General features: G+C 36.6%; 1 protein-coding gene and 1 long non-coding RNA gene across 2 annotated transcripts in view; one reads left to right on the top strand and one right to left on the bottom strand.

Annotated features, from left to right (window-relative positions):
• LOC138943240 (neural cell adhesion molecule 1) overlaps positions 1 to 2,977 on the top strand; it is a 101,490-nt gene extending 98,513 nt beyond the window's left edge. Inside the window, exons 11-12 of the mRNA XM_070313849.1 lie at positions 1,019 to 1,299; positions 2,472 to 2,977. Of these exons, the coding sequence (XP_070169950.1) occupies positions 1,019 to 1,299; positions 2,472 to 2,612 (422 nt within the window). The 3' untranslated portion in view covers positions 2,613 to 2,977. The remainder of the gene's footprint in view (positions 1 to 1,018; positions 1,300 to 2,471) is intronic.
• Positions 1 to 27,509, bottom strand: part of LOC138943131 (uncharacterized) — a 344,651-nt gene that overhangs the window by 264,482 nt on the left and 52,660 nt on the right. The window lies entirely within an intron of this gene.

Below are 27,509 nucleotides of genomic sequence, written 5' to 3'. Positions count from 1 at the left end.
AAATGTGGTCGATATGTAAAAAAATTCATTGAATCGTATTCCTAAGAGCTGCAAAGTTGTTAAATAACAAGTCAAATAACGTTATAGAATATTATGTAAAATATAACGATATTCGTGTAGACTTCGGTAAAGACAAATAAATAATACAGAAAATTGAGCGATAACAAAAGCGTATTTAACATTAAATTAAGTTTAAATCGCTTGCCTCGAAGTTTAGAAATGTATATATACATTTAAATTTAATTCTCCTGATTTTCGATATGTCCATATTATGACATTGATTTCTCGTATATCTGAAATTACGCATGTTTTGTTAATCCTCATTTATTTATAATGTGATTGAATTATTTATAATAATAGTAGGATTTATAATAATAATAAAAATACGATATATATTATTATTCGGTTCTTTTTATAAATTACTACTACTTCATTTCTAGAGTGCATATACAAAATTCTACCACCGAGTAATAGTAATCGAATGGGGCTTTTTATTAAATTAAAATTGCGCTAACTACAAATTAAGCCTCGTGCAAAATATTCTCAAACGTAATAGGAAGGAAGTGTGTACGATTGAAGAAAGACATTTTACATATACATATTTTAAATTCACGTGAAAATAAATAAAATTATGACATATTATTTTTCAAGAATACGATGACAAGGACATAATGTTAGTTTTTGTACTTATATAGTAAGCAAGTTTGTGAAACTTGTCATTTGAATTCATTTCGGCACGATGTTACTTTTTCCATGAAAATACATTTCCATTTGCGATATTAATACGGTTGGATCGAGATGCTTAAAAATCGAGATATTATTTCTCCGTAGAATCCGCGTTTTGTAATGAAAATTTCATCGACGCGATAAAAAATACGACATGAATCAGTCCCGAGATGGTTGTCGCATTTACAAGAGATAGTATTTATAAAGTAACCGTCCCTTTCTTTTTCTTCATTTAATCGACTAAGCGGCTCAGACGCTCGTTTCTGCATGGCTTCCGTAAATCTGTCCCTAGAAAGAAGACCCTTAACGTACACCCCCGTCTATAAGACACCACCGCAACGAAGAAAGAAAGATCGCGCCGTCGATGAGAACGCCTCACCGGAGAAAAGGCCGATCGTTCAGCACGATCTGGACTTGCCTCCGGATCCGATGTTGACCGACTGTCTGCCAACGCCCACCCTAAATTATCCACAAAATCATGTGCCTCAGCAAAGCACTTATAATCATCCGCCTACGATGGCTGATTTCAAACAGATGGCCATGGACGCCTACAATCAGCGTAACAACCAAAACGTAAGTGATCGTGTTTAAATATCGCAATTTATTGCCTCGTATAAAAACTGTTTTTTTTTTTTTTTTTTTTTTTTTTTTTTTTTTTTTTTTTTCGAAGAAGCAATTAATGAGCTTATAATTTTTATTAAAATAAAATGCTATTATATGCTGAATTTAACAAGAGCAATTGTACCGACAAATACAATAATTATTTGCGATAAAAACTTTTCACGATAGCATTTATTATTTAATATTTCCATAAAATTATAAATTAATATCAACTCCAGTTAATTTTCGAAAAATATGCAAACGATACAAAGTTGAAAATAACAAGTAAAAAATAGGTCAAATTATGCTCGAATATATCGAATATGCGCAACGACTTTGCGATAATTGATTTGATCTTCACGTTCCCATCGAAATATTGCCTCGTCTATATTTTCGTAAAGCTAAATTAGAAGGCTCGTTTTAAATATTAGGAGCAAGCGATGGGGGAAGTTAGTCGCGAGAAGGAATCGGTTGCTTCAATATGCGGCAGTCTCCCACTTTAACTTTTCCGGTTTAGCAGAGTCTTGAGTTATCTACGCTTTCGTAAGTTTAATTACGTCGAAGTTTTCTCGATAATTCGACGAGGCCAGCCCCGATGCACGTAACTCGTCTCGCGTATTCGACTTCCTACTCTTCTTCCTAAGCGATCGCTTCCTATTTAGATGCCTGAATAATTATAACGCGTTAAAGAAATGCGAGAAAAGAGAATTTAATCGACAACTTTCTCGTCTAGGAGTCTAATAAATTGCATGAAAATTATATTAACAAAGCCACATAACATTGCTATAATTGACATTTGTTAAAATTCTTATCACAGACAACTATAAATTATAAATAACAAATTTATAAACGTATATATATAAAAATATATAACTGAAATGATAAAATGCAGGTAGATCACAGAAATGTTCTTAGGCTGCTATCTCCATATGAATAAAATGGGAGAAGCTTCTTCTTTTTTTTCTTATATGATTTATAAACTTAAAATTCAAATATTTAAAAAATATATTTTAAATATATATTAATATCTGCGTATCGGAGAATTTTTATACGTCGAAATAAAAATTGTGCAACGACGCACATGTGTATATTTCATTAATCGATACAATAGTCTGATAAATATCGGACGTGGTTCTTGCTTTCAGGTATATTATAGCCTTCAGAGGACGAGCAAAGGGCTTTCGATGCCGCAGAGGCCCGTTTCATCGTCGGTCTCCGCGCAAGGCAAATTCCATCAACCGGAAGTGGTGACTCGCTCCAATCGGATACAAGAGAGCTGTATATAAGTTCGGAGGAGTTCCCCTTGCGGGATCGACCTCGTGAGCTTCTAAGATGCCGCCGACGATTATATTTACACGCGTAAATGTAAACGAATACGGGCGGAGAGAAGAGCGTTAGGGATCCGCGTGGTTTCACGAGACGCGAACGCAAAGTCTATCTTTCCATAGTTGGTGCGCGAGTTACAAACTACAACTCCGTGAAATACACTTAACGTTTACCGATGAAAACAGTAGACAGAAGCTGGTGTGCGATCGCTCTGGATCGTATCGACCAGGAACGCGATCTCCACTCGAGACGGCGTATCTACGTTTTCATAATTTTACCGGAAAATCGAGATAAACGACTTTAGGAAAATAGAGGAGGAGTACATGTCCAGAATTATTTCTTTACTGCCATATACCGAGATATAAACGGTATATCGTAACGTACAAAGAGTCTAACCCCTAAGTAGTTAACATCAATAACAAGAAGGAAGAGAGATGAGGCTGGGTCAAAGCGAGCTGACACGAGAGAAAGTTTCAACGGCGGCTTTATACTTTATTCATACTTCCGGTTTCCAAGTCGCGCACGAAACAGCGTCTTTTATATATATATTGTACTTCACATACTAATTCTTTTGGAACTTTTACAATCTACAAGCTACATTCAGGTTACTCTCTGACAGTTTCATAAAATAATACGATTAAGAAGAGTAGGTATTATTCACGGATCAAAGCTTATTCTCCAGCCTTATTCTCAAAATATACTAACAATATTAATGTGATCGTATTCGAAGCTCATCAATGCTCATGTTTTCTTAGGCAAAATTTTTATAACGATCCAAGAAAAGACATATTCTTTCGAAGGACTTGGCCGATACTCGAGAAGATTCTCTCTTTAAGGAGCGACGTCTTCGTTCCCAATCACTGACACGGTATACGGACGTGGGTTTTACTGTTTATATGAAACTAGTTTTTGTACAAAGATCTATTGTAAATAGATACAAGCCTGGCCCTAGAATTATAGTCACTAATGTCCGAATTTCAATCCGTTACTTACACGTTAAGCTGAAAAATGTCCGATCGCGTAAGATAAAATTCGATGGCATACGAATACGAATAAAGAGAATACGTTTCATCTGTTTTACACAAATGGGTCTCTCATTCGCTTGTTTTTTTCCACTTGACCTTTCATTACTCCTTTCCATTAAGATTGAAGAATATATGGTATAGCAAAGGGGCAAAATTTCTACGCGAGACGAATTTATATTATATAAGACGTATTATACTTTTTAAACGTTAAAGAAATTTCTCTATAAATCTAATGAGAAATGTAATTATATTGCCCGATACTTATCTCGATTTATGTTTCGAACAAAAGTATATTTCAATTTTCTCATGCTGTCAAGAAGATGGACCTTTTTTATCAACAAATAAATACTTATTATCTGATTTACGAACTACTTCCGGATACTATTTCCGGAAAGTATGTGATCGTAAAAATCGTATGAGATACTATTTCATTTTCTTTTCATTTTTCAGGTAAGTAAATACACTTTTTTAATACACCGTCAAATGCGCGTAATTATGGAAAATGGATGCATTTAATAACGGTAGAAAATGTAAACGCGTTCTCTGTATATCGAGATGCGTCGACATCGTGGGGTCTGCGAGGGGAACAGCGATATATTTCGCAAAAAGAAAATTGCCACGGGCGAGACGTATCCGCGCCATTTCCTCTAGATAAACGCGCTACGAGATGGCCGAAGTGCTTTAAGGAAAACAGATCGTCGCGCCTCTCCATTAGCTTCAAAGAGAGCTGGCAAAAGGATCCTGACAGCCGGCTGAGCATCCTATTGGACGAAGAACGAGTAATTCGAGTATTTCGTGGGTGTAGGAGTAGAAAAGGGAGGGAGGGAGAATACGGGAACGCAATCTACAGTGTTTGCATACATTGTGCATTCTCGGTCTTGCTAACAGGGGACTAACCCAGCTTGCCAGGAGTAACCTATTATTCTATGTGCCATTCGTGTCTCCAGGGCTGTTAAGACGACATACTCAGCTCCTAACGCTGTCGTAGCTATCTACCAGTCAGACTGTCACCCGTTTCAACTGCGAATTGCGAGACATAATTACAATTCAACCAAGCATCATAATCGAATGATATCGCGATACGTGCAAATGGAACGGCCGATGATCGTACCTAGTGATATCCGGTTGACTAATGCCTTGATTGAATCACAATATCGACATATTGGAGAAATATAATACTGAGAAGATATTAGTTACATTCTCTTTGGCAGAACACATCAACCTTCCTCGATCAATTAAGTTACTTGCCGAGACAAAAAAATACCGGTTGTCCTTTGGCTCGTAGACAGAAAATATGATTCGCTCATTTTTATAATCCGATGCTTTTGTGTCGATGTTTGCAAAAAGTGTCCGTCATCTGTCTGATATTGTAAAGGCAGAACTGCCGAGACCCGCGAGAATTTTCGATATAGAAAACGTCGGCCGTAAATTGTCCACTATTCTCGCGAGAGGGAAAACGTGTCGCGCTGCGACAAGTTTGAAAAGTAATCGAGTCGCGAGGCAATCGAGCACGCTCAATTAGCCGCGGAAATCATTTCCGGCGGTAAGTCTAGCACTGGATAATCCAGCGAAACGATTCCAGTCTATTCCATTTTCCCGCTGCCAAACGTTCCATCGACTAAGTTTAACACAGAAACGTAGCTTTAGCAAAACTATGCAAAGCCTAAGAATTTACTAGAAAATTATACTGACAATGAATACTCATTTGCTTCTTTCTCAATTTAGAAAGAATTTAGCAATATATCTCTTGCGTTTTTCTCCATCTCATTACCACATATTTAAAAATATCAATTTATCAAATTGGCATTGGACGTTTGTAAAAATAAAGGAGAAGGAAACCAAACGTAGAATAGAAAGTTTTTACACAAAAGCTCAAAAATTCCGTGCATTCTACCGAAATTGCCAAGATCACACTCCAAGCGAAAAATTGTTCCAATAGAAGAGCATCAGAATAGAAGCAATATATGAATGATTGCATAAGTTCGTGCCCCATTTTCATAGATGGCATCAAGTTGCTGCATGGCGGAGTTCTATTGTTTTCGTGTGGTAATTGTTGCTTACACCGAATAAATGACGTTGTCTTATGTCAATTTAGCGTCAGACATTGTTCAGATAAGTCCATTTGTGCATAAGAGAAATCATTAAAAATGGAGAACGAAAGGTGCATTTGCGGCATGTAATGCTATATGAATTTCGGAAAGGCGTGAGTGTTGGGATTGCACAAAAAAATATTCAAAGCGTTTATTTGGACCGCGCTCCTGCTCTCCGAACAGTCAAAAAGTGGTTTGGCAGATTTCGAAACGGTGATTTCAACATGGAGGATCAACCCCGCTCTGGACGGCCTTCCGGCATCGATGATGACATTGTGCATGCCTTAGTGGAAAGAAACCCAAGGATTACAACTGAGGATATTGCTGAGACGCTGAACATCGATAATTCAACCGCTTTTCGTCATTTAAAAAAGCTTAGATACATTTCCAAGCTTGATACGTGGGTGCCGCGTCTTCCGACTGAAAGGAATAAGCTGCGGGAAAACTGCAGGAGTTGCAATGGGAAATTCTGCAGCACCCGCCATAGAATATCTCCAGATATTTATCTGTTCCGGTCTTTGCAGAATAGTTTAAATGGCAAGAATCTCAATTCCGAGGAAGCTGTCGAAAACCACCTTGCAAACTTTTTTCAAGAAAAACCAAGTTCTTTCTTCAAAAATGAAATCGACAAGCTTATAGATGGTTGGAAAATCATTGTAGAAAAGAATGGAGACTATATAATTGATTAATAAAAGTGTCATCTCTAAAATATAATCTATTGAAGTTTATATTTAAATCGGGCACGGACTTATGCAATCACCTAGAATAGAGCATCTTTTCTGATATATCTTCGAAAGCGCATGTTAAAAAAATGCCGCCTGAATCGCTTGGGAAAAATTTGAACGGTTTCGGAAAACTATGGATATGTCGGCTCTATTTGGTTCTGCATTCTATCGCTGAAAATAACGACTTCTCGCCGCGAGGATAAATATTGGCTTTTCTAGTGATATGGAAATGCGACAAATTCTTTCAGAGACATTTCACAGATGTGCGCGTACCTGTGTGAAAATAAAATAGTTTAAAATACTAAATACTGCGAAAAGCGGTATACATTCGGCCTTGAATGCCTTAAATTTTTATTAATTTTGAACGTTGACGATTATACAAGAAAACGGCAACATCACAATTGATCTGATAGCTGAAAGTAATATATTACTTGCAATTAATATAAATATAATTTTGGATTTTGTTTTAAATTAAATTTGACTTAATGATTACAATTATATATTAAACGCAAAAATTATATAAATATTATAAAGTTTAAATTATACATGTATTTTAGAAAAGAAATATAAATGATAAAATTATTGAATATTTATTTTATAATGTAATCGATATAATTTGCATTCATGCTATATTTATGTCATAGTATATTCATATAATAATTGACGTGTACGTGCTATAATCGTACCATAATATCACTGAACAAGGACTGCACTTACGGTATCAATCGCTCATTATATCCACGTGGCGCATGGCATTATCTTAGGCTTTGTACCATCATCGATCCAGAAAAAACGGTCGTAAGTATTAATCTTCGATTATATCCCAGTTCTTTTGTCGATAATACTTAGTCTCAATTTTATCATCACCGTTTAATTTCACCGTTAGTGCCACAGTAATAACAACATCCTTATATTATGCATATCACAAACGGGTTATACAATATTTAAAAAAAAAAAAAAAAAAAAACATATTTTTAGGCATTTCTAAATATAACGAGAGACGAAACAACAATGCGTAAGGATGAGAATATTAAACAACAATTGCTATCGCAACTAATTTGCGAAAATGGAACAAGCATCGTCACGCGACGGGATTGCTTTGAAAACGCGATAATTTTCTGTCGTCGCATACTTAGCTTTGTAGCCGCTGACACTATTCGTCAAGCTAATGACATACACTCGACGAATGCGACAAAATTACATTTGAAATCTAACGTAGCGAAACATTGGCTTTGTGTTAAGCGCGCTAACGAGCACGAGGGCAATTCTGTGCCAGCTTTGCGCTAAGCTAAGACCAAGATTTAATCTCTTACATCGACAAACGAAATAAAAGAGAAAGAATATTAACAAATAAATTTATATACGAGTAACACGTTGTAAAGCGTCGTAAATTATAAAATATGCATTTCAAATTTTATTTCTTCTCATATACATATGTTTTCACCAATTTAATGAAATCTGTACGTTTTTTTTTTTTTTAATTTAAATTTTTTTTAATTTAAATAATTTTTGAAAATTATATTTTATAAAAATGAGCTTTATAAAAAAATTTAAATACACAACACATTTTCTCATAACTTTTACAGAATCTTGATAACATTTATATAATTAATTCTTAAAAACTAAATAAAGTAAAATTTCAATATCAATTTGCACTCTTTGTTTTGTTTAGTTGGCAAAAATTCTTATGTTCTACATTATATATTTAGTTGTAGTACATATATATTTATTCACTAGGGACATTAATATAATACGTTTAATAATACTGAGAACGCATTTAATTAATTAAATCTCACTGGATTTTATCACCCACGATAACGTTAAATCTAACAATAAGTATTTCAAGCACAAACAGATATCACTGTAAAGAAATATCGAGAAACGTAACTCCGATCCTATAGAACGTTATTGCTCCCTTGCTATTCGGGGCAGTAAATTTCTCCAAGTATTCTTGGCAGTCGGCCTGACTCGGATTTAAGGGGCATAACCCCGCGGCCTGGATTTAGAGCCATGATATCCGCCTTCGCAACCAACACGACGACGGTCAATCGACGAAACGCAACCTTGTCGTAGGGATCACATCGATCACAAGTTATTGCGCTGTCAACAATTCTCTTCTCGAGGAAGGAATCGCTTCTTATTGCACGATAAATATTCGAGCGCATCAATAGCCATCAATTTGCGTTATATCAGTTGAATGTTCTTGAAAAATAGTGAAAGACAACAATTTAAACATTTCTTTTAGATGTAAAAATATTTTCAAACGTCCGTTTATTTACAAATTAGAATTTACTAATTCTAATCGCATTCTGAAAATTTATAATTCTCGAATCATTAGAGCTTCTCTTCTTTCGACGATACTATAATTTGTTATCCCTAAAAAAATATGCTATTTTATCTTAAAATTTAAACATACGTACAATTACATATCTATGCTTTCGTGGAAAATATACCATATATGATAATATTTTAATACAACATTGCGTTTTTTGCCGCAATATTTATAGCTTACATTCGGAAATGTACCTAACCGTGTGTGGAAATTCATATCTAAATCTATCTGGCGCATACGTTTCTTTTCGATAGATAACCAAAGTCAATTCGACAGATTTAAATGTCATTTAAAAATAGAATTTGCAGCACGAGTCTCGATTTGGACGGAGCTTCTCCCGTACGATCATTTTTTTTTACGATTCATCTTGGCGCTGTCGTTGTCCAGAACTCATTCTCAATGTAATACCGGCACTCGAGCGGTCTACGATCCCATTTTCTCCCGCCACTTTGCGCGTCCCCGGAAGTGGCGGTAAACTACCCGATAACGCGGGACGAATCGTCGCGGGAGGACTAACGCCGGGGAATCCCAAGCGACAAAAATGTCATAGGAGCGAAGGGATGCGGACGTGAGAAGAGAGTACAGGTACCGCGAGATTTTAGAGGCGAAAGAACCCAGAACGTCGCCGGTACGATGTTGCCAAGGAAAGTTTAGATTGAAGTTTCCGCGCCAACGAAAAGTTAAGCACTGTCATTCGCATCGTAGCAATCTACGCTAACAACGGACGGACGAGACGAACGTCGTTTCGCGGCCGTAATCCGCCATGTATATGTATACACGGAGTTCCTCTATACATTTAAGCAAGCCGTCGCCGCTTGCTCGGATTTACATTTTGTCAAGTGCTACGCCGCGCCATGACGAGATAGTAAATGAGCCGGGGATGAATTTCGTCGGTAACGTCCAAGTGCAGAAAGTTTGACCAAATTTCAAATACTTTGATAATTTCTCGGCATTTAACAATTTACAATAGAGCTAACAATGCGCGAAATTATTCGTGCAAGTATGTAACTGTTAAAGGGAACCCTTTCCCGTTCTATACGCACGATTTTACATAATTGACAGATTCCAAGTAAACACGATTATTTGACAATGTCTCTCTCTCTCTCTCTGTAAACTTGATTTAAAGAACTAAGATTTAATTTTTATTATTTTTATTAACATAGACCCGCCAATCCATCTTTGACATTACCTGTCCTGCGTATGGCTTTTGACATATGGCTCCAATAAACAAGTCACGTACCGTACAATTCCGTTAAATCGTCCATCGATCGATAGATTTTCTTACTGATCAAAACAGAAATGGATTAGGATTTCTGTCCTACTTTTTAACAAATTCCGTGACCGGACTGATAATCATCCTTGAAATTGAAATCGATCGCAGATCTTCGTACGACACATACAAGGGATGGTACGTAAACGGTTTACTGTGTCACGGTACGCGCATAGTTGCACGTAATTGTTTCACCGCAAAGGTGCTCGCACCAGTGTTCCGACTATTATTCTATATCTACTTCTATGTCCACTGAAAGATAAGGCGAGGATGTGCGGTATAGCTGACCGCGTTTAACAACACGCGCCGATTGTACTCGCATCGATTTATATCACATCGTTGCTATCGCGGATCGAAGCTGCGCCTACTTTGAATGCATGTCTGATTCCAGGAAACATATTACAAGCAGATTACCGTCTAAATACGATGCGTACTTTAAAATACAATGTTAGTATTCTTGATTCGCATCATCTGCATTACTTAGCAGTCAACTCTCACTATGAATCATACGTTGTATATTTTATACAGGGTTGGGAAAGTTACTTTATAAAAGTAACTCGTTACCGTTACCGTTATTTTTTCTAAAAAGTAACTCGTTACCGTTACTCGTTACTAATTTTAAAAAGTAACTCGTTACCGTTACAGTTACTAAAAAATAACGAGTCGTTACAATTTCCGTTACTTTTTTACAATACAAACTAATAAATTATTTTGCATAAGAAAAACTTAAAAAATTGTAAGCAAGATTTCATTCAAGGTTTATTACAAAATAAATGATTAAATTTTATCGAAATTCTTCATTAATTTTTAATAAAATTTGTTGCTTCATAGTATCATCATTTAAATGCCCTCTTTGTGGTGTTAATACAGAGCCACCGATGCTAAACATTCTTTCTACAGATGCACTGCTTGGTAGAGCTGTATTATATTTAATAAAAAGTTTTTTAAGTTTTCGATAGTCGTTTAACATTTCTATATTACAATTATTTGATTTTAAAAACCGTTGCAATTCTTCTTGTTCAGATTCATTTTGCACCGTTTTTTGCTCAAAAATGAAAAAATCATCGTGATCGTCAGATTTTCCAGCTTTTGAAGAATTTTCAGTCGATCGGATTCCCAATAAATCCTCCAAGTAATTTTCAGCACGTTTTCTTTTTTCTCCGGTTAACCAGTTTAACTTAAATTTTGGATGTAACATGCTGCTATTATTAATTCTTTTCTTTCAAATATTGTAAGAAATCTAAAATCAAATATAGTAAATTAAGTGACATTGTTTTATTGAAATTAATACTTTTGAATCAATAGTTTAAAATAAAATAATATTTCTCAATTAAATCCTTATTTAAAATTAAATAACATATGTATTAATCAAATTAATAAGTTACCTTTTATTTAAACCTTGCTGAATAGCTTCAACTAATGAATGGCAATCTATAAGGTCAGATTTATTGAGATTTTCTAATTTTCGTTGCAAGGTACTTAGAACTGGTAGTAAATGAGAGCTCTGCTTTTCCGAAAAGATAAAGCTCTCATTGGATATCGCGCGTCGCGTCATCGCACTGGTCTGCAAGAGCCATAAGTTGATGAATCACATTCAAGCATTTTTACAACATAATAAGAATGCTAATTGGTCGATTTGCTTACGGCTTTACGGTTAAGATAAAAATTTTATCACGCACAATAGCAAGAATAATATCTTAAATAAATGAAAAAATTGGAAAAAAGTAACGATAAAAGTAACTGTTAAATTCGTTACTCGTTACCGAAAAATGTAACAAAGTTACTTTTTCCGTTACAAATAAAATTTGTAACGCCATTACCGTTACAGTTACCGAAAAAAAGTAACTGTAACGGTAACGGCGTTACAAGTAACGCGTTACTTCCCAACCCTGATTTTATACAATACGTACATTTGGAGTTCGATCGCGAACCTAATTAGCGTGGAAAGCCTAGTGTGTTCGCTTCAATGAACCATAAGCTGTTAAAGAAGCTACATGGAAATAATTTGTATTCATTGAATTAAATAATTTATAACGTTGTTCGATTATGATACAGCTAATAGGCATCATAGGATTAAATATGTTCGAATAACCAGAAGTTAATCGGCTAAAGCAGGATAATTGGGTTTATCGTGTAATCTGAAAAATTTCATCAAACCATCCTTTATTGACACAAATTATCGCATCGATCAGTTTGTTAATATCAAGAACTGTCTTACGCAACAGTTGATGGTATTTGAATAACTATATTGTTTGCAGGAAAATAAAATGTTCCTTTTCAATATTGTGAAATCAAGTTTCTTATACAATAGCAAGTGAAATAAAACTTTTATTGCAGCAGTTACGTAAATAAATATTATAAATAGAGAGAAATGTGATCGCGCGTGGATTGCGACAAGTATATAACCTAGCGCGTTATTAGTTACTTATTACTTTTAAACTATACGTTTCCGAGTTTTTGTCGCATTATATTAGTTTCTATTGATAACAAGAAACGTAATATAACATTCAATTTTTATCAACCGCGACATTTTTTCATTCATCCCGACAGTTAAATATCGCTTTGTAAAATGCATAATCGGTTGGCAAGAATCAAATGCAATATCCTCTTAGGCGTCGCTGTCAGAATCGGCTATGCTACGACGAGATCAGCGGCAAAATTGCTTCGAATCGATCTTGAAAATTGGGTCGAAAAGAGCCGTGACGTCGGTGCAATCCACGTAAAATCTCCGAATAGCGCCGTTGCATATTTATATCCCGAGCCATTTAAATGCGAGAAAATGCGCGACGAGTGTCGGCCTCTCCCGTCGAACGGTAACCCCGTGGCAAGCATCGGGGGTGCGCTCGCTCCACCTCCTTCGCGTAGCGACGGAAATCCGCATCAAAAAAAAAAGAGAAAAAAAACCGCTCTCTCTCTCGAGAGAGAGAGAGAGAGGTGAAAAAGTCCCGGCGAAAATTTTTCCGTGACGAGGCATAAAGAGAGACTAGAAAGCGATACGAACTTTCGAGGCGCTCCGCGAGCCAAGATTGGAACGAAGTAGGAAAGTCTAACTTGCCAAAGATGCGTTCGGAGAGATTTTATTGCTCGTTGAACATCTTTGCCGCGAGACGCGATTGTCGCTGGTATAAATTTTAATATGATTGTTCTCTCTGCGTTGCAATAAAATCGAATCGTGGTGAATAAAAGGCGATTGTCACGCACGTCGAGAGATTCAGTCGCGGATAAAAGCTAACGTAGAAAGGGCAGGAAAAGATGGAAGATGTTATCTGTGAATTTGTGGCAACATGAAGCGTACGTATATTTCAGTAAACTCATTAAAAGGAGGTCTCCTCCTCTCTCAGAAGATCTGACGACGCATTAATTCTTCGCGAAATGGATAAGCTTGTTACATCGCATCGACACGCTTATAAAAACAAAAACAAAAAAAAATCGCGAATAATACGACGATAACAACGGATATCAAAATTAGAAATCGCTCGCGTCTCGCTTTTGAAGAAATAGTTTCCGGGAGCGCAGTATTGTTACGTCACTGTGCGAGGGGTAGTAAATAGCATTAGCAAGTCAACTAGCGCTTTGCTCTCCCCAAGCACTTACTTCTTGAGATTCGAGTTAATTTATACAAGTGGCGCGCTGCAATGCAGTTACGCAATTACAGGAGGTTACAGTTAGTTTTAGTTTCAGTCCAACTGTCGTCTTAAGAAGAAAGAGGTGACGAGTTGAGGGTAAACAGGGAAGAAGCTACACTTGGAGACACGAAGCCGTCAAACAAGGAAACGCATCCTCAAGTATCAGAGATGAACGTCTATCATTCAAAATGATCGATCCTATAATACGATAAATCGCGAAACATAAACAATTTACAATCGCTATTTTTATTTCAATGAAATCTTTTCTCAAATCTCTATTGAAAATTTTCAAAAATTAAAATACAAGAAACATTCGTGAATTGTTACGATGAGTTCGACCACTCGTACGATGACGAGATACGCGATATATCGCAGTGGCAGATACATACGTATGAAGCACATAAATTTTGGACAAAAGTAATATCTAAATCGGTTAGTGGAAACCGTCCGATATGGCGATATATCCAGAGAGAAAAAAAGAGAGAGAGAATCGGGATTTTATTTCATTTTTCAAATCCCCGATAGGATCAAAATGCCCCCAACATATCATACGGTGTCGTAAACATCGCGTCAGCGTTTCAATCAAATTGTCGCAATAGGGGAAAAAAAAAAAAAAGTGAAATCCAGTCTCGCCCGACGTGGAGGATTCGGATCTCGCAGTTATCGAGATGTCCTAACCCGTTTATCTGTCACTCGCGAGAAAAAAGCCAACCCTGAATTTAGGGTGCGATCAAAATCCTATAAACGACAAGGGGATGTCTATTGTTATCGAACGGAGGGTATTTCTACGGTTTGGACGAAATAGCGCGGAAAAGAGAGTCGCTTAAATCTTGGCCTATTTATCGATTTCGTTGAAAGCTTTAATAATGACGTTACGAATCAATGAGTAATATTGTCGTCAAAATTTATGCAAATTTGCTTCGAGTTTCTGTCGTTTTATGAAGATAATAGATCATATCAAAATAAAACCGTCAAAAGCGACGTTTTAACTACGTCAGCTTTTTATTGTCGCCGTAATTTTTATCTAACCGGTAAAATCATGGCGCGTGATACAGAGTGTGTTTATCGTTCGTTGAATGTCCCTTATTTCCTACCGTACAATACTTTGTCGTATTTCCCTCGTGCACCTTCTCTCGTATCTTCAAACGACGGAATGTTACTTGCAAACATTAGAATATTTCTCATGGCCTGAGATTGCCGTCGAGATCTCAGAAATAATTTAATACCCACATGCTGCATCGCACGCGATCAAAATTATTATACTGCAAAAAAGTAAGCTAACGTGAATCTGAAGCCGAAGTAGATAAGAATATTTTTTCCAACATTAGCGATTTATAAACATATCGCATTACACGTATACATACGCGTAATCTTAAGTATCATGTAAAATTGATTATAAGATTTTATATAAAATTGAAGAAAAAAAAAAATTGAAAGCGTAATTAAAGCAAGTTGGACATAATCGTGAGCTTGCATCGGATGAATCTACGATTTATTCGTAAAGCTGACAAGATGAAGGTTACCCTGTAACTAATATCTATACGGATATATATTATTATTAGTTTTCTCTCATATTGGATACTTGATCGATCAGCGGCAAATTCATTACATTACGCACAGAAACATGACAGATATTACAATTTAATTGTCTCGATCGCCTTCAGCGTAACACCTTTGACAGTTTCCAACGACTATAAATGAAGAGTTGAGAAGCTGCACGTATAATTTATTAAATTAGCATAATAATGTATCGAAATAAAAAAGTGTGCTTCGATTAAATATTGTAAGATGATGTATTATCTTTTTCCTCTCTTTCTCCATATCTATCTGCTTCAACAATCATCTCAGGATACATAATTCAATTCGCTAAGTTTCACGGTCTGCTCTTGCCTATACTATTTCTACGTCACAATAAAGGCGGTTCTCATGCAGAAAGGGCAAGTTAAACTGAAGGGAGGAGCAGAACGAACGCGAAAAGAAGATTATCTATTAGCGATCGAATTAATTCGCGAGAGGCGATGTCCCGGTGGAAAAAGAACATTAATTTCTTATTCACGGCACGATGTCGCACCGTCGCAAAATTATTCGCCGTTCTAGTAATAACAAAAAACAGCGAAATAAAAAATTCGGAGAAGACGACGAGTATTTTAAGACGGTATATAAACCGGGTAGTCTTTTTCACAGTTGTATTTTTAAAGAAGAGAATGCAATCCTCCGCCAAAGTAGTGACAGAGAGAATGATTGCTGGCAAAATACATGTAACTATGCGGTATCGATCTCCTACTACCTTGCTCAGAATGGAAGAGCGTGAGAAGCATAGAACAAGGAACAGGAATACGATAAGGAATTGCTTTTCCGAAATTCATTATGCAAGCTCTGAAGGAAGTCAGCTCGCGCGGAGTGGTCGCTGAGTTTTATTCCTTCCGCGAGTTTGTTTAAAGTTCCAATTCGTTTTACTGCATTGTGCGTATGCGTGTGTCACGTGCACGTGTATAAAGAAATATCATCATTGTGATATCTACGACAAGAAAGTAAAGATAAGAAAAAGATTACGCGTATATATTTTTAGAAATACTTTAAGGATTTTACACACATCAAGGATCTTACGGAAATATTCCAAACATTTTTACAAGATATTGTGAAAAAAGAAAACAAAGATATTTGAATGAATCTTTTTTGGACATATATATATATATATATATTGTAGATTGATAGCAACGAAGGATATTTTTCAAATATTAATCCTTAAAAATCGCGCAAGATGATATATTTTTCTGTACGAACGTGTATGAAAAAAATTCTGCGGTACAAAGTAAACAAATGCGCGCGTTCACATCCAACCTTTCCCGTGTAACGATCTGACTTTAAATCGCGGGAAACATATTTTAAAAAAGTGTGCCGCTTTTACTTCTACAAGCTAGAAATACATATGAAATATGGATAACGGTAGAGAATCTGCTCGGAAAACATTTTCCGAGAATTCTTCCTCGATATAGTTTCGCACGGGACACAACCCCGCTTATCTTTCTGCGTTTTCCAAAAATTATCGTATACATGCTTTACTTTTACACAAGCATTGACTGTATGTAAACTACTTTCACGCTAGAAAGTGCGATCTTTAAACAAGCCCGGCGAGATATTATTATGTATAGATATTATAGATCATCTTCATTATAATAGCTCGCGTATGAATTATATATTGCACTACATTTATCAAAATAAAGTAAAGATTTGCAACTACAAAAGTGATAATAGTCACTGTCTGGTCAGACATTGTAACAGCTTCATATGATAGAAAATCATCACATGTAGTTACATATTTATATCCAATATGTTATGTCACATTTCATCAGATTGATATACCATATAATATATAGTCATATAAAATTCAAAAAATACATATCATTCATTTGCTCTTAACAAAGACATAATCTCGATTGAATAAATTCCCATCTAACGCAAAATTCGCATTCCAAGCCCGTAATAAAAAAATAACGGTTTTTTCAATTCTCTAATGGAAATATGATATACACGCAATATTAAGCCTATGTGTAAATTTCAATAGCTTGATGTATATGCATGTATGTCTGTGTGTATGTGTATGTATGTATGTATGTGTGTGTGCATTATTACTTTATATATAATTTCTAAATAGGCAAAGAATAATAATAGAAAATAACGGACATTTTTTAATGTATTAAATATATATATATATTAGGTGTACAACTTTGCTTCCGCCGTTTTCCTATAGATGGCTTTAGCGGTAAGTAGTAGTCGAAATAAATAGATCATAGACGTCGTGCGATAAACTTGGGCATCTGTCAACATAACCTAACCCCGTAGAAACATTAGTCGATTTGTGTCTGCATCATAAAGTTATTCTCGATTGAAAATGTCAGTTTACGAGCCAAATTCTCCTCATTTGCGGGAGGTTTTAATTTTCTGCTTCAATATGAAGAAATCTGCGGCTGAGGCTCATCGAATGCTCTCAAATACTTATGGTGAAGCCGCTATTAGTGAAAGAACGTGTCGCGAGTGGTTTCGACGCTTCAAGAACGGTGATTTTCACGTCGAAGCGCGGCATAGCGGTGGAAGAGAGAAGGTTTTCGAAGATACAGAATTGGAGGCATTATTTAATGAAGACTCGAGTCAAAGTCAAAAAGAATTGGCACGATCATTGGGAGTGGACGATACTTTGAATCATAAATGTATAACCAGTTTTTTACAATAAAGCCTCGAATTTCGGAAAAAAAATGGCGGAAGCAAAGTTGTACACCTAATATATGTCCCATATATATATATATTTATATATATAAATACTACATGTTACGAAAGAACTCGTTTTGTTTTGTAACCGTAAAGTGCATCTCGCAATTAATTATAGAGATTGCGTCATCTCGGTCACAGATATTGAATCCGGGTATTACGACGATTAACCTGAAGCTAAGTTATAGTTGGCCTCTGAGCCATTATAGGGCTTTCTGAACACTCGTGACGCGGAATCGAAATCCTGTTACGCGTATCGAGCCATGTAGGTAGGCGATGTTATCAAGAATTATCACGTTCGAATCTCACCTATGAAGATTTACGCAGGATATTTCGCGCTCCCCGATCGTTCAGACAAAAGAGCGGAATTAATGGCGATACAGTGACACGCGTATACTCCATCGCGCGCGTTTGTAGTACAAGTTACAATATTGCCTTTCTATATTTATGGTCAAGCAGGAATTGCATATTTCCGCGTCCTTTTTCCGGTAATATCGCTCTCGTGCATTAAATAGGATGTAATCGTAATAACGCATGTAAATTATATCTCCCTTCAATGCGGAACGAGAGAAATTTAGTATTCCAGATATCTGTAAATGTTAGTAATTAAGCATTTTTATATATAGCATTTATATAAATTGGATCACACATAAACCCGATATTGCATATTGAATCTAAATATTTCAAACAAAAGTGGCGTATACATAAGTTGAAACTAACGTTTTATGCGTATAATGACGGAATACAATAATGTATAAAAAACTGCGATATTCTTTTCTCTAAAACTCAACGCTCACTCCGAGAAATAAAAGTTTTGGTAAAATTGTTTATTTCCTGCAACACGCATAATACACATTTACGCGCAATAAATATCATTTTTACCATAAAACAACACATTTGCCTATAAATCTTGGCATTTCTCGCTGTTACACGCGAGATTGGCGACCAGTGGGACGAGAGGGACGAAGAACAGGTAGTACAAAAGAGGTTCTCTGAATTAGGGAAAACTGCGGGAGTCCGATTACCATCCTCCAATTTACTCTATCCGCGGGCTTCCACACGGGCACTACGTACCCCTCACAAACATAGATGCGGTCGGATGCGATCACACATAGAACACACAAAAGCGCGCGCGCATATAACGCGTAGCATTCAACGCCGTAATTGGATGCTTAGCGGTTGCAATGTATGTCTCTCAGTAAGGCCCGGTATACGTAATAATTTAATCCGCAATTCGCGGGGCAAATACGAAAATGGCAAGGTGGCCGGAAGGGAAACAAGCGGACTATCCGCTTAGCGGGGAGGTGCTTACGCAGAATCCGTCTTTTCATCAATTTCCCAATCTTTCGACGATATGGTACTTAGAGCCCTTCGCGCAGAAAACCATACGCGATCTGTCGACCTGATGCCTGTTATCTTGTGAAGAAAAAATGCGATCGACTCGCGAAGCTTTTCATTACGAGAAAACCTTAAAGTCTGCTAAAACGTCTTTATACATTTTTTATTTTAAACAGTTTATTTATTTATCATTTTAAATGCTAGATTACATTTAATCTTGCAATCGGAAAACGCTATTTAAAAATATACTATTTTCGAAGAGATACGAGATTCCCCAATTTTGAGATACCTTTTACGATTTCCCTTCTTTGTTTCCTGTCGCTCGAAATTATATACTACATGACAGATTTCACATTTCGTACTGTCTGAATACAAAAAGTGTATCCTTAAATCAAGTTTTCTCAGGGCAATACAATGCAGCCAAGAAGCCATCTTCGCGGAACCATGTTACTGCGTATTAAGACCTGTCGTAAACCACATGGACAACCGTTTCTCAATTGCGTCCTGTATATCGCTTCTACGTTTGTCCAGCCTTTAGTAGATAAAGTTTGTGAGATTATCGTGAACTGAATGAAGTTTTGACCAAAGGTTTCGTGGAGATTTCGAATATTTGATGCGTTTAACTACCATAAGTTATCAAAGATCCTTCGGATCTAGTCTCAATTGTAGGTTGTAGATATAGGTAAGAGATATTAAGTTTCATATAAAAGAGGTATATATATATGTGTGTGTGTATATAGTTTCAACAAGACAAATAATTATATAAATAAAATAATTTTTATTGTTGCAATCAATTGTATTTATTTAAATTCTTGTTTTTTTTTGTTTTTTTTTTCATAGAAACTAATATAGATGTTAAAGCATTTATTGCGCAGCTTACAGTCTCTGCTTGCGAGAAAATTAAAGATTCGGTGCATGATTCAGTATAGTGATAGAAAGCATTATTTTTCTCGCAAGAGTTGGCACGTTAAATTCAAAATATTCGACGGTATATGGTACAAGCAGACCATTGCAGCAGAAGATTTTCTCTCCGCCCGGAAAACGAGTAGCGAAGAATAGCTCGATTCCAACGACTTCAACCCGAAGCTTCGAAGCAACGATGGACCGGCATAGACACGCCGGTATGAGAGCCCATTTTTCCCGAACATCCACAACGAACCTCGTCGACACGCGGCACGCTCTCATCCTGAATTACGCCGACACTAAACCGTGCAACGCACGCGAGAACCTCCCTTATCGTCAGGAGCAACATCCGCGATTATCAAGCCGACGAACCTTCGTTCGAGGATTACCCCCCCGCTACCGAGATTTATCGACCCTACACTTCCACTCGACCACCCTCGCAAAAGGGGTCAAGAGGCCGTTTCGACCGTTCTCCCGTCCCTCCTCTCTTTCTCGACCTTCCGTGTCTATTCCGCCTACTGTCCTACCCCAAATCGCCCTACCCTCTGGATCCCGTTTTTTTTTTTTTTCGTTACTTTTGTTGGTCCTTTTTGCCCAGTTGATGGGGAGAAAAGGATTTGTGTATTACTTTTTTTTGTGAGATTGACCACGTCTACGTTCCCTCCCTCTTCGTGTATGTCGAAAGATGCTCTTCCGCTTGGAGAAATGTTTCATAGGCTCGGTCTGAATGACTATCGTTTGATTTTTATAATCTCAAATGTATCACGAATATTTTACTTGAGAAATGAGGCAGGGAATAAGCACTCTTACCACATTCGCACACGCAATAGAGGCACTCCGATGAAAATAGCAAGCAGATAAGGGTGACACGAGAGACTTATCCCGAAATATTTTATTTAAAAGGGAGAACAATCGTGGCTCGCGCGAAAAGAACACCTCCTCAAAATGAAAGCCATTCCGGCATAATACACCTGTCTCTTTGTCGTCGAGTATGATTGGCAAATAGGCGATGGAACTTTAGAAAGAATGCCTAGAGTTATCGCATATTGGCGAAATACTTTTATAAGAAAATGCTTCTTCTTTATGTGAACTGCTTTATCAATATAAGAAAAAGACAAGAATGTAAAACAATGCTAAACTTTGTGTATTTTATTCTGCCCCTGCATGTGACACAAATCGAAATGTTCACTATGTTCCCTACAACTTTGCTATCTCGGTATAAATTCAAATATAACACATTAAGATATTTTTTTAGTTATAAAACTGAATTATTGAACTCTATTCTCCTTCTCTTTCTCTCTTTGCTAGAAAAATAAACAAGAGGTATAATATATTTTTCTCCTCCTATAAAACATTATATAACAAGCCGTTATACTATCGGAGTTAAAATGCATATAATAGAGAAACCGACGATTGTTGTTTACAATGGCAAAACCATCGCGTTCCTAAAAAGAGAGAGAGAATCAATTTATTACTCTTATTATTCTTCCGCTGATTCTCATCAAGTATAATTGACTTCTTGGCGCCTGAATCGCGTCAATCTCAATTACAATTAGTTAGGATTTCATTGCTACCATTTCTCAGTCTCTAATTGCATCTAGCTATTCTAAACGGATTTGTCTACATCGCGAATGTCGTAACATTTCATTTATTTCGTTTAAAGAATGTTTATTGGCGTCGCGACATGTTGTTTTTATTTTATACTTAGAGAAATTAATATGCAAACACAAACGTTCGGGAGACTTTCGTATTAATATACAATCTCATTCTGATGAAAGATTAATTTAATTGTGTTCTTTTTTTATCTTTCATAAAAAATATATCATCTACGACAAATTATGAACTTACAGTCGACTATCGATATCCGATAGCCATTTATTTTTATGCTATTTCTTTCGCAATTGCATATTTCTAATTAACGCCCTCTCTAAAATATCTGATTCAATTTTCTTGCACTTGACGAAGTTAGTAATGTGAACGACCAGCGTGATCATCATTATCTTGTAAGAATCAATCGTCCTCATAATTCATCATGACAGAATAATTCTGCGAATTCTATTTTCAAACCACGCGTTTACTGGGCATGAATTAACAGTGACAGTCAGCATGCAACAATAAAAATGTAACCGCTGCGCGAAAAACACGAAGGCACGTTCCAGCTAACCATTGGGGTCATAAAATTGAGATAAAATCGCAATATGCGGACAATTAACTCGCCATCATCGGCACCTAACGTTAATTATCATTATTGCAATAGTGCCTATTTTAATCCTGTTAAAATTGCTCGTTAAAAATGCAAATTAGCTGCGATTTAATCGTGAGTATTACGCGATATTCATAGACGTGTAAATTATATCAACTATATTTTGGTATGTATAATTATTGACTAACAATGAACGAAATAATAACTTATTTTACAATCTTATATGAATGATTCTTTATTCATAGAAAATGAAGTTTAATTTTAGAAATGCTTTCTCATTAGAGATCCACCAATATATATTTATAATATATGTCTTGAGATATATTTTTAAATAATTAGGCTGCTATAAAAATTAAGAAAAATAAAATAAAAACACGCAGACGCTTATTCGAATTATATGGTGACACGGCTTTGTGTCGGTTTCTAATTTTTCGTTTTATAGAATACTTCCGTAATTATCCGGTTCAATGCTTTTTGGACAAATGCTTCTAAACAGTCTCATGAATCCCTCATTATGTTTCTTTTACTTGTTCGCATATGAAATAAAAAATTTTGCCATCCAAGAAGCTTCATCGAGGAAATATTGCATCCAAATTGTGTACAATATTTCCTTGATGAACAAATAGATATACACAACGTAGAGCTAGCTAATGCTAAATAAGGTACAAGCGTATGCAAGAAAGCCAGATAAAGGAAGGTTGGCTTGGGGGGATAGCGGGTTAGAAAGTTAAAGAAAAAAAAAAATGGAATAACAGCGAGGTAGAAAGCGATGGCAGGAAAACGAGTTGAAATTCGAGAGAGATTGCACGAGTACATGGAAAGAGGAATGCGAATGGACAATAAACCGCCCCCTTTCGTCCACCGTCTACCAACGGTATATCACCGGTGACACCCGTACTTTTAGTTTATGCCGCATGCATAAGCGGCGCTTCGCATCAGGAGCGCAACGTCCGTGGCGATTCTTGTTCCCAGAGGAATCCTGCGGATCTCGGCCTAGTTCCTCTCTCCCGCTCGTCCCTTTTTACACCATCCTCGACGGGATTAAAGAGATCCCTCCCCGGATCATCCCTCTCTCTCTCTCTCTCTCTCTCTCTCTCTCTCTCTTTCCGTGCGGACGACGTTGGCGAATTCTCTTAGAATTTTCGTCAAGCCGGAAAGTCGATAATTCACGGACCGCGTCCATCCGTAGAAAATCCCAAATTCGCTTTGCGATTTATTATATCATAAATTTCAAATACGTTATATTCTCGCGGTTTACGGCCTGAATGAAGAATATTCGAATGATGGCGATTAAGATCGCGGCGCGAAATTAGACGCGTGAATAGCGCGATTGCCTTTTCGTCTACTTGAGCTTCGTAACTCTCGCTTGCAACATAACGCGATATGCATTGTACCGATATTTACTGTTCAGCGAACGCAGAGTGATAAAGTAATTACCAACGCTATCCAGTGTAACAACGGACAAATGATTACGCTGTACGATTATTCTCTGTACATTTGCCGCTCGATCTTAATATAAATATCACGAACAAAATTGCGAATGCTACTAAAGTCATACTGCCCAATTTACCATATATACATGCCATGCTAATAGCATCGACGTATCTTTATCTTCTCGCGTATGAATGATGACTAGTATAGGTAATGACGTACGCGATCGTAGGCAGTAACACGCGTGAGAGAGAATTACTGGCATGCAAACATGTCCACAATACTCCGAGATTACCGCCGCGTTGCAAATGGATATATTTTTTATCGAAAGAAACATCATGAGAATATCTTGAGATATTTCGTAAATATGTGGATTCGCAATCTTGATACAATTTATAGAGGCACGTGAAACTTTGTTCCTTAGATTAAGATTTTTAGCGCTGAAGTCTTTGTCAAATTATAATTCTACATGATGTATTAGGTGTACAACTTTGCTTCCGCCGTTTTCCTATAGATGGCTTTAGCGGTAAGTAGCGGTCGAAATAAATAGATCATAGACGTCGTGCGATAAACTTGGGCATCTGTCAACATAACCCCATAGAAACATTGGTCGATTTGTGTCCGTGTCATAAAGTTATTCTCGATTGAAAATGTGTCAGTTTACGAGCCAAATTCTCGTCATTTGCGGGAGGTTTTAATTTTCTGCTTCAATATGAAGAAATCTGCGGCCGAGGCTCATCGAATGATCTCAAATACTTATGGTGAAGCCGCTATTAGCGAAAGAACGTGTCGCGAGTGGTTTCGACGCTTCAAGAACGGTGATTTTCACGTCGAAGACCGGTGTAGCGGTGGAAGAGAGAAGGTTTTCGAAGATGCAGAATTGGAGGCATTACTTAACGAAGACTCGAGTCGAGGTCAAAAAGAATTGGCACGATCATTGGGAGTGACTCAACAAGCAATAACTAATTTTTTACAATAAAGCCTGGAATTTTGGGGAAAAAAACGGCGGAAGCAAAGTTGTACGCCTAATACAAAAATTGCCCCGTAAAAACGTATATAATATTAAAAATAATTCTGCAAGTTTAACGCCCCAATTAATTAAATCAATCGATATAAACTTATATTACGCGCATTATATTTTTAAATTAATAGAGAAGGGATTTATCATCTTTCGAAACTTACGTATAAAATGATGTCAGGAGTTGTTGTATCGTAGATATAAATCCTTTTACTCGCGTGCTTAAAATTATTTAAAATCGATCGTTACACAACGTATACTTATATATGTCTCTTTTTAATTGTTTATAATCTAGGTGTAAATTTCATAAGTTACATAAAAATTTCTGTACTTTAATTACCGAGCGTTTCCCAGACTCGCATTAACTCGCATATATACAGGAATCTGGACGTCGTTAAAAGTTTGTCGCGCGTACGAATCAAGCGCAAGGCGTGCATGTCACTCTTCGCTCAACGTCCCAAGATTACGATCGAGAAGTTTTAATGCGCCTCAATGAAAAGGGTTGGAACCGTTTTCCCCGCACGCCCGCGCGTCTATATAATTGCGCCGGACAGATGTTTCCCGATCTCTCTCGATAACACAAAAATGCTAATAATCGCGACTGACGAGGGATGCTGCTGCTGCTACTAGATATGCAAAATTTCTCTTTCCCTACGGATGATACCTAGCCCTCAAATACCGTGCACATATCGTTAAAACGAGATCGTATATTGGAAACATTTCATTACTAATTTGCAAATAAATAATCCTAAACAGCCATTTTATTTCAAAGAAAATGGTGTGTATGTTGCAAAAGTAAATATATGAGGGTAAATTGGAAAAAAAAATGCGTTTTAGTCTGCTGTAAATTTGCTCTGTGTTCTGGAAGAACTATATATATAACATGTAAGATTAGATATTAGCACGATGCTGCGATTCAATGGTCTTAATATTTCAAAGGGATTACGGTACAGTCTGAATGTTACGTTCCAGGAAGTAAGTCACTCGGCGAATTAACGCGGAACATCTTGATGGCTTAATCGTTGATAAATATTAGATGATTGCATAAGTTCGTGCCCGATTTTCATAGATGGCATTAAGTTGCTGCATGGCGGAGTTCTATTGTTTTCGTGTGGTAATTGTTGCTTACACCGAATAGATGACGTTGTCTTATGTCAATTTAGCGTCAGACATTGTTCAGATAAGTCCATTTGTGCATAAGAGAAATCATTAAAAATGGAGAACGAAAGGTGCATTTGCGGCATGTAATGCTATATGAATTTCGGAAAGGCGTGAGTATTGGGATTGCACAAAAAAATATTCAAAGCGTTTATTTGAACCGCGCTCCTGCTCTCCGAACAGTCAAAAAGTGGTTTGACAGATTTCGAAACGGTGATTTCAACATGGAGGATCAACCCCGCTCTGGACGGCCTTCTGGCATCGATGATGACATTGTGCATGCCTTAGTGGAAAGAAACCCAAGGATTACAACTGAGGATATTGCTGAGAGGCTGAACATCGATAATTTAACCGCTTTTCGTCATTTAAAAAAGCTTGGATACATTTCCAAGCTTGATACGTGGGTGCCGCGTCTTCCGACTGAAAGGAATAAGCTGCGGGAAAACTGCAGGAGTTGCAATGGGAAATCCTGCAGTACCCGCCATATTCTTCAGATATTGCGCCTTCAGATTTTTATCTGTTCCGGTCTTTGCAGAATAGTTTAAATGGCAAGAATCTCAATTGCGAGGAAGCTGTCGAAATCACCTTAGAAACTTTTTTCAAGAAAAACCAAGTTCTTTCTTCAAAAATGGAATCGACAAGCTTATAGATCGTTGGAAAACCATTGTAGAAAAGAATGGAGACTATATAATTGATTAATAAAAGTGTTATCTCTAAAATATAATCTATTGAAGTTTATATTTAAATCGGACACGAACTTATGCAATCACCCAATATATACGAATTATTTAAACGAAGAGAGGCATTCTAACTGCCTCAATTAAATTGCAACCGGCGATAACCCGGTGTGAATGAGCTGTGCATGCGATTCTCGTGAAATACGTCTGTGATGCTTGAGTACTGGAAACAGAGGACAATGCGAATAAATGTGCATCCTACGAGCGGGTTCGATAGTAAGACACACACACTTACGTTCTGCGTAAACATATGAAAAATTAATATACAGTTTAGAAAAAAAAAATTCTTCTTCAAAGATAATTTAAAATTCAATTGTATTTTATCTGTAGTATTTACTTTTTTTTTAGTCCTGTCTCTTACTGTACATGTTTAAAACGTGGCAAATTTACAACACCTAGAATATTATTAAACGCATAATTCTTATACATATACATATATAATAGAAATAGAAATAGCTGTAAAATGATAATCGCGCGCGTAATCCTGTAAAAAGCAACTGCTACGAAAAAGCCGAGGAGTTATTAAAAATAAAACTTTGAGCTTTACTATGCATCGATGAATCATTGATTATTATAGATGCACAACATCCACCGGAAGCCGCTGATGAAACCAGGAAGAGCCTGATGTACGAAAATTGGATACTCATGTAAATTTCGAGAGGATTATGTTCGATAGTAATAACGCGCCGATAGCTTTCCGCGCTATTGATACCGCTGTTGTACACGAGAAAGGAA

The sequence above is a fragment of the Polyergus mexicanus genome, unplaced genomic scaffold, assembly GCF_030449975.1.
Source record: "Polyergus mexicanus isolate NDT 795.1 unplaced genomic scaffold, iyPolMexi1.0 SCAF_25, whole genome shotgun sequence".
In the NCBI taxonomy this organism is placed as follows: Eukaryota; Metazoa; Arthropoda; class Insecta; order Hymenoptera; family Formicidae; genus Polyergus; species Polyergus mexicanus.
This window is presented reverse-complemented; position numbering and strand designations above follow the sequence as displayed.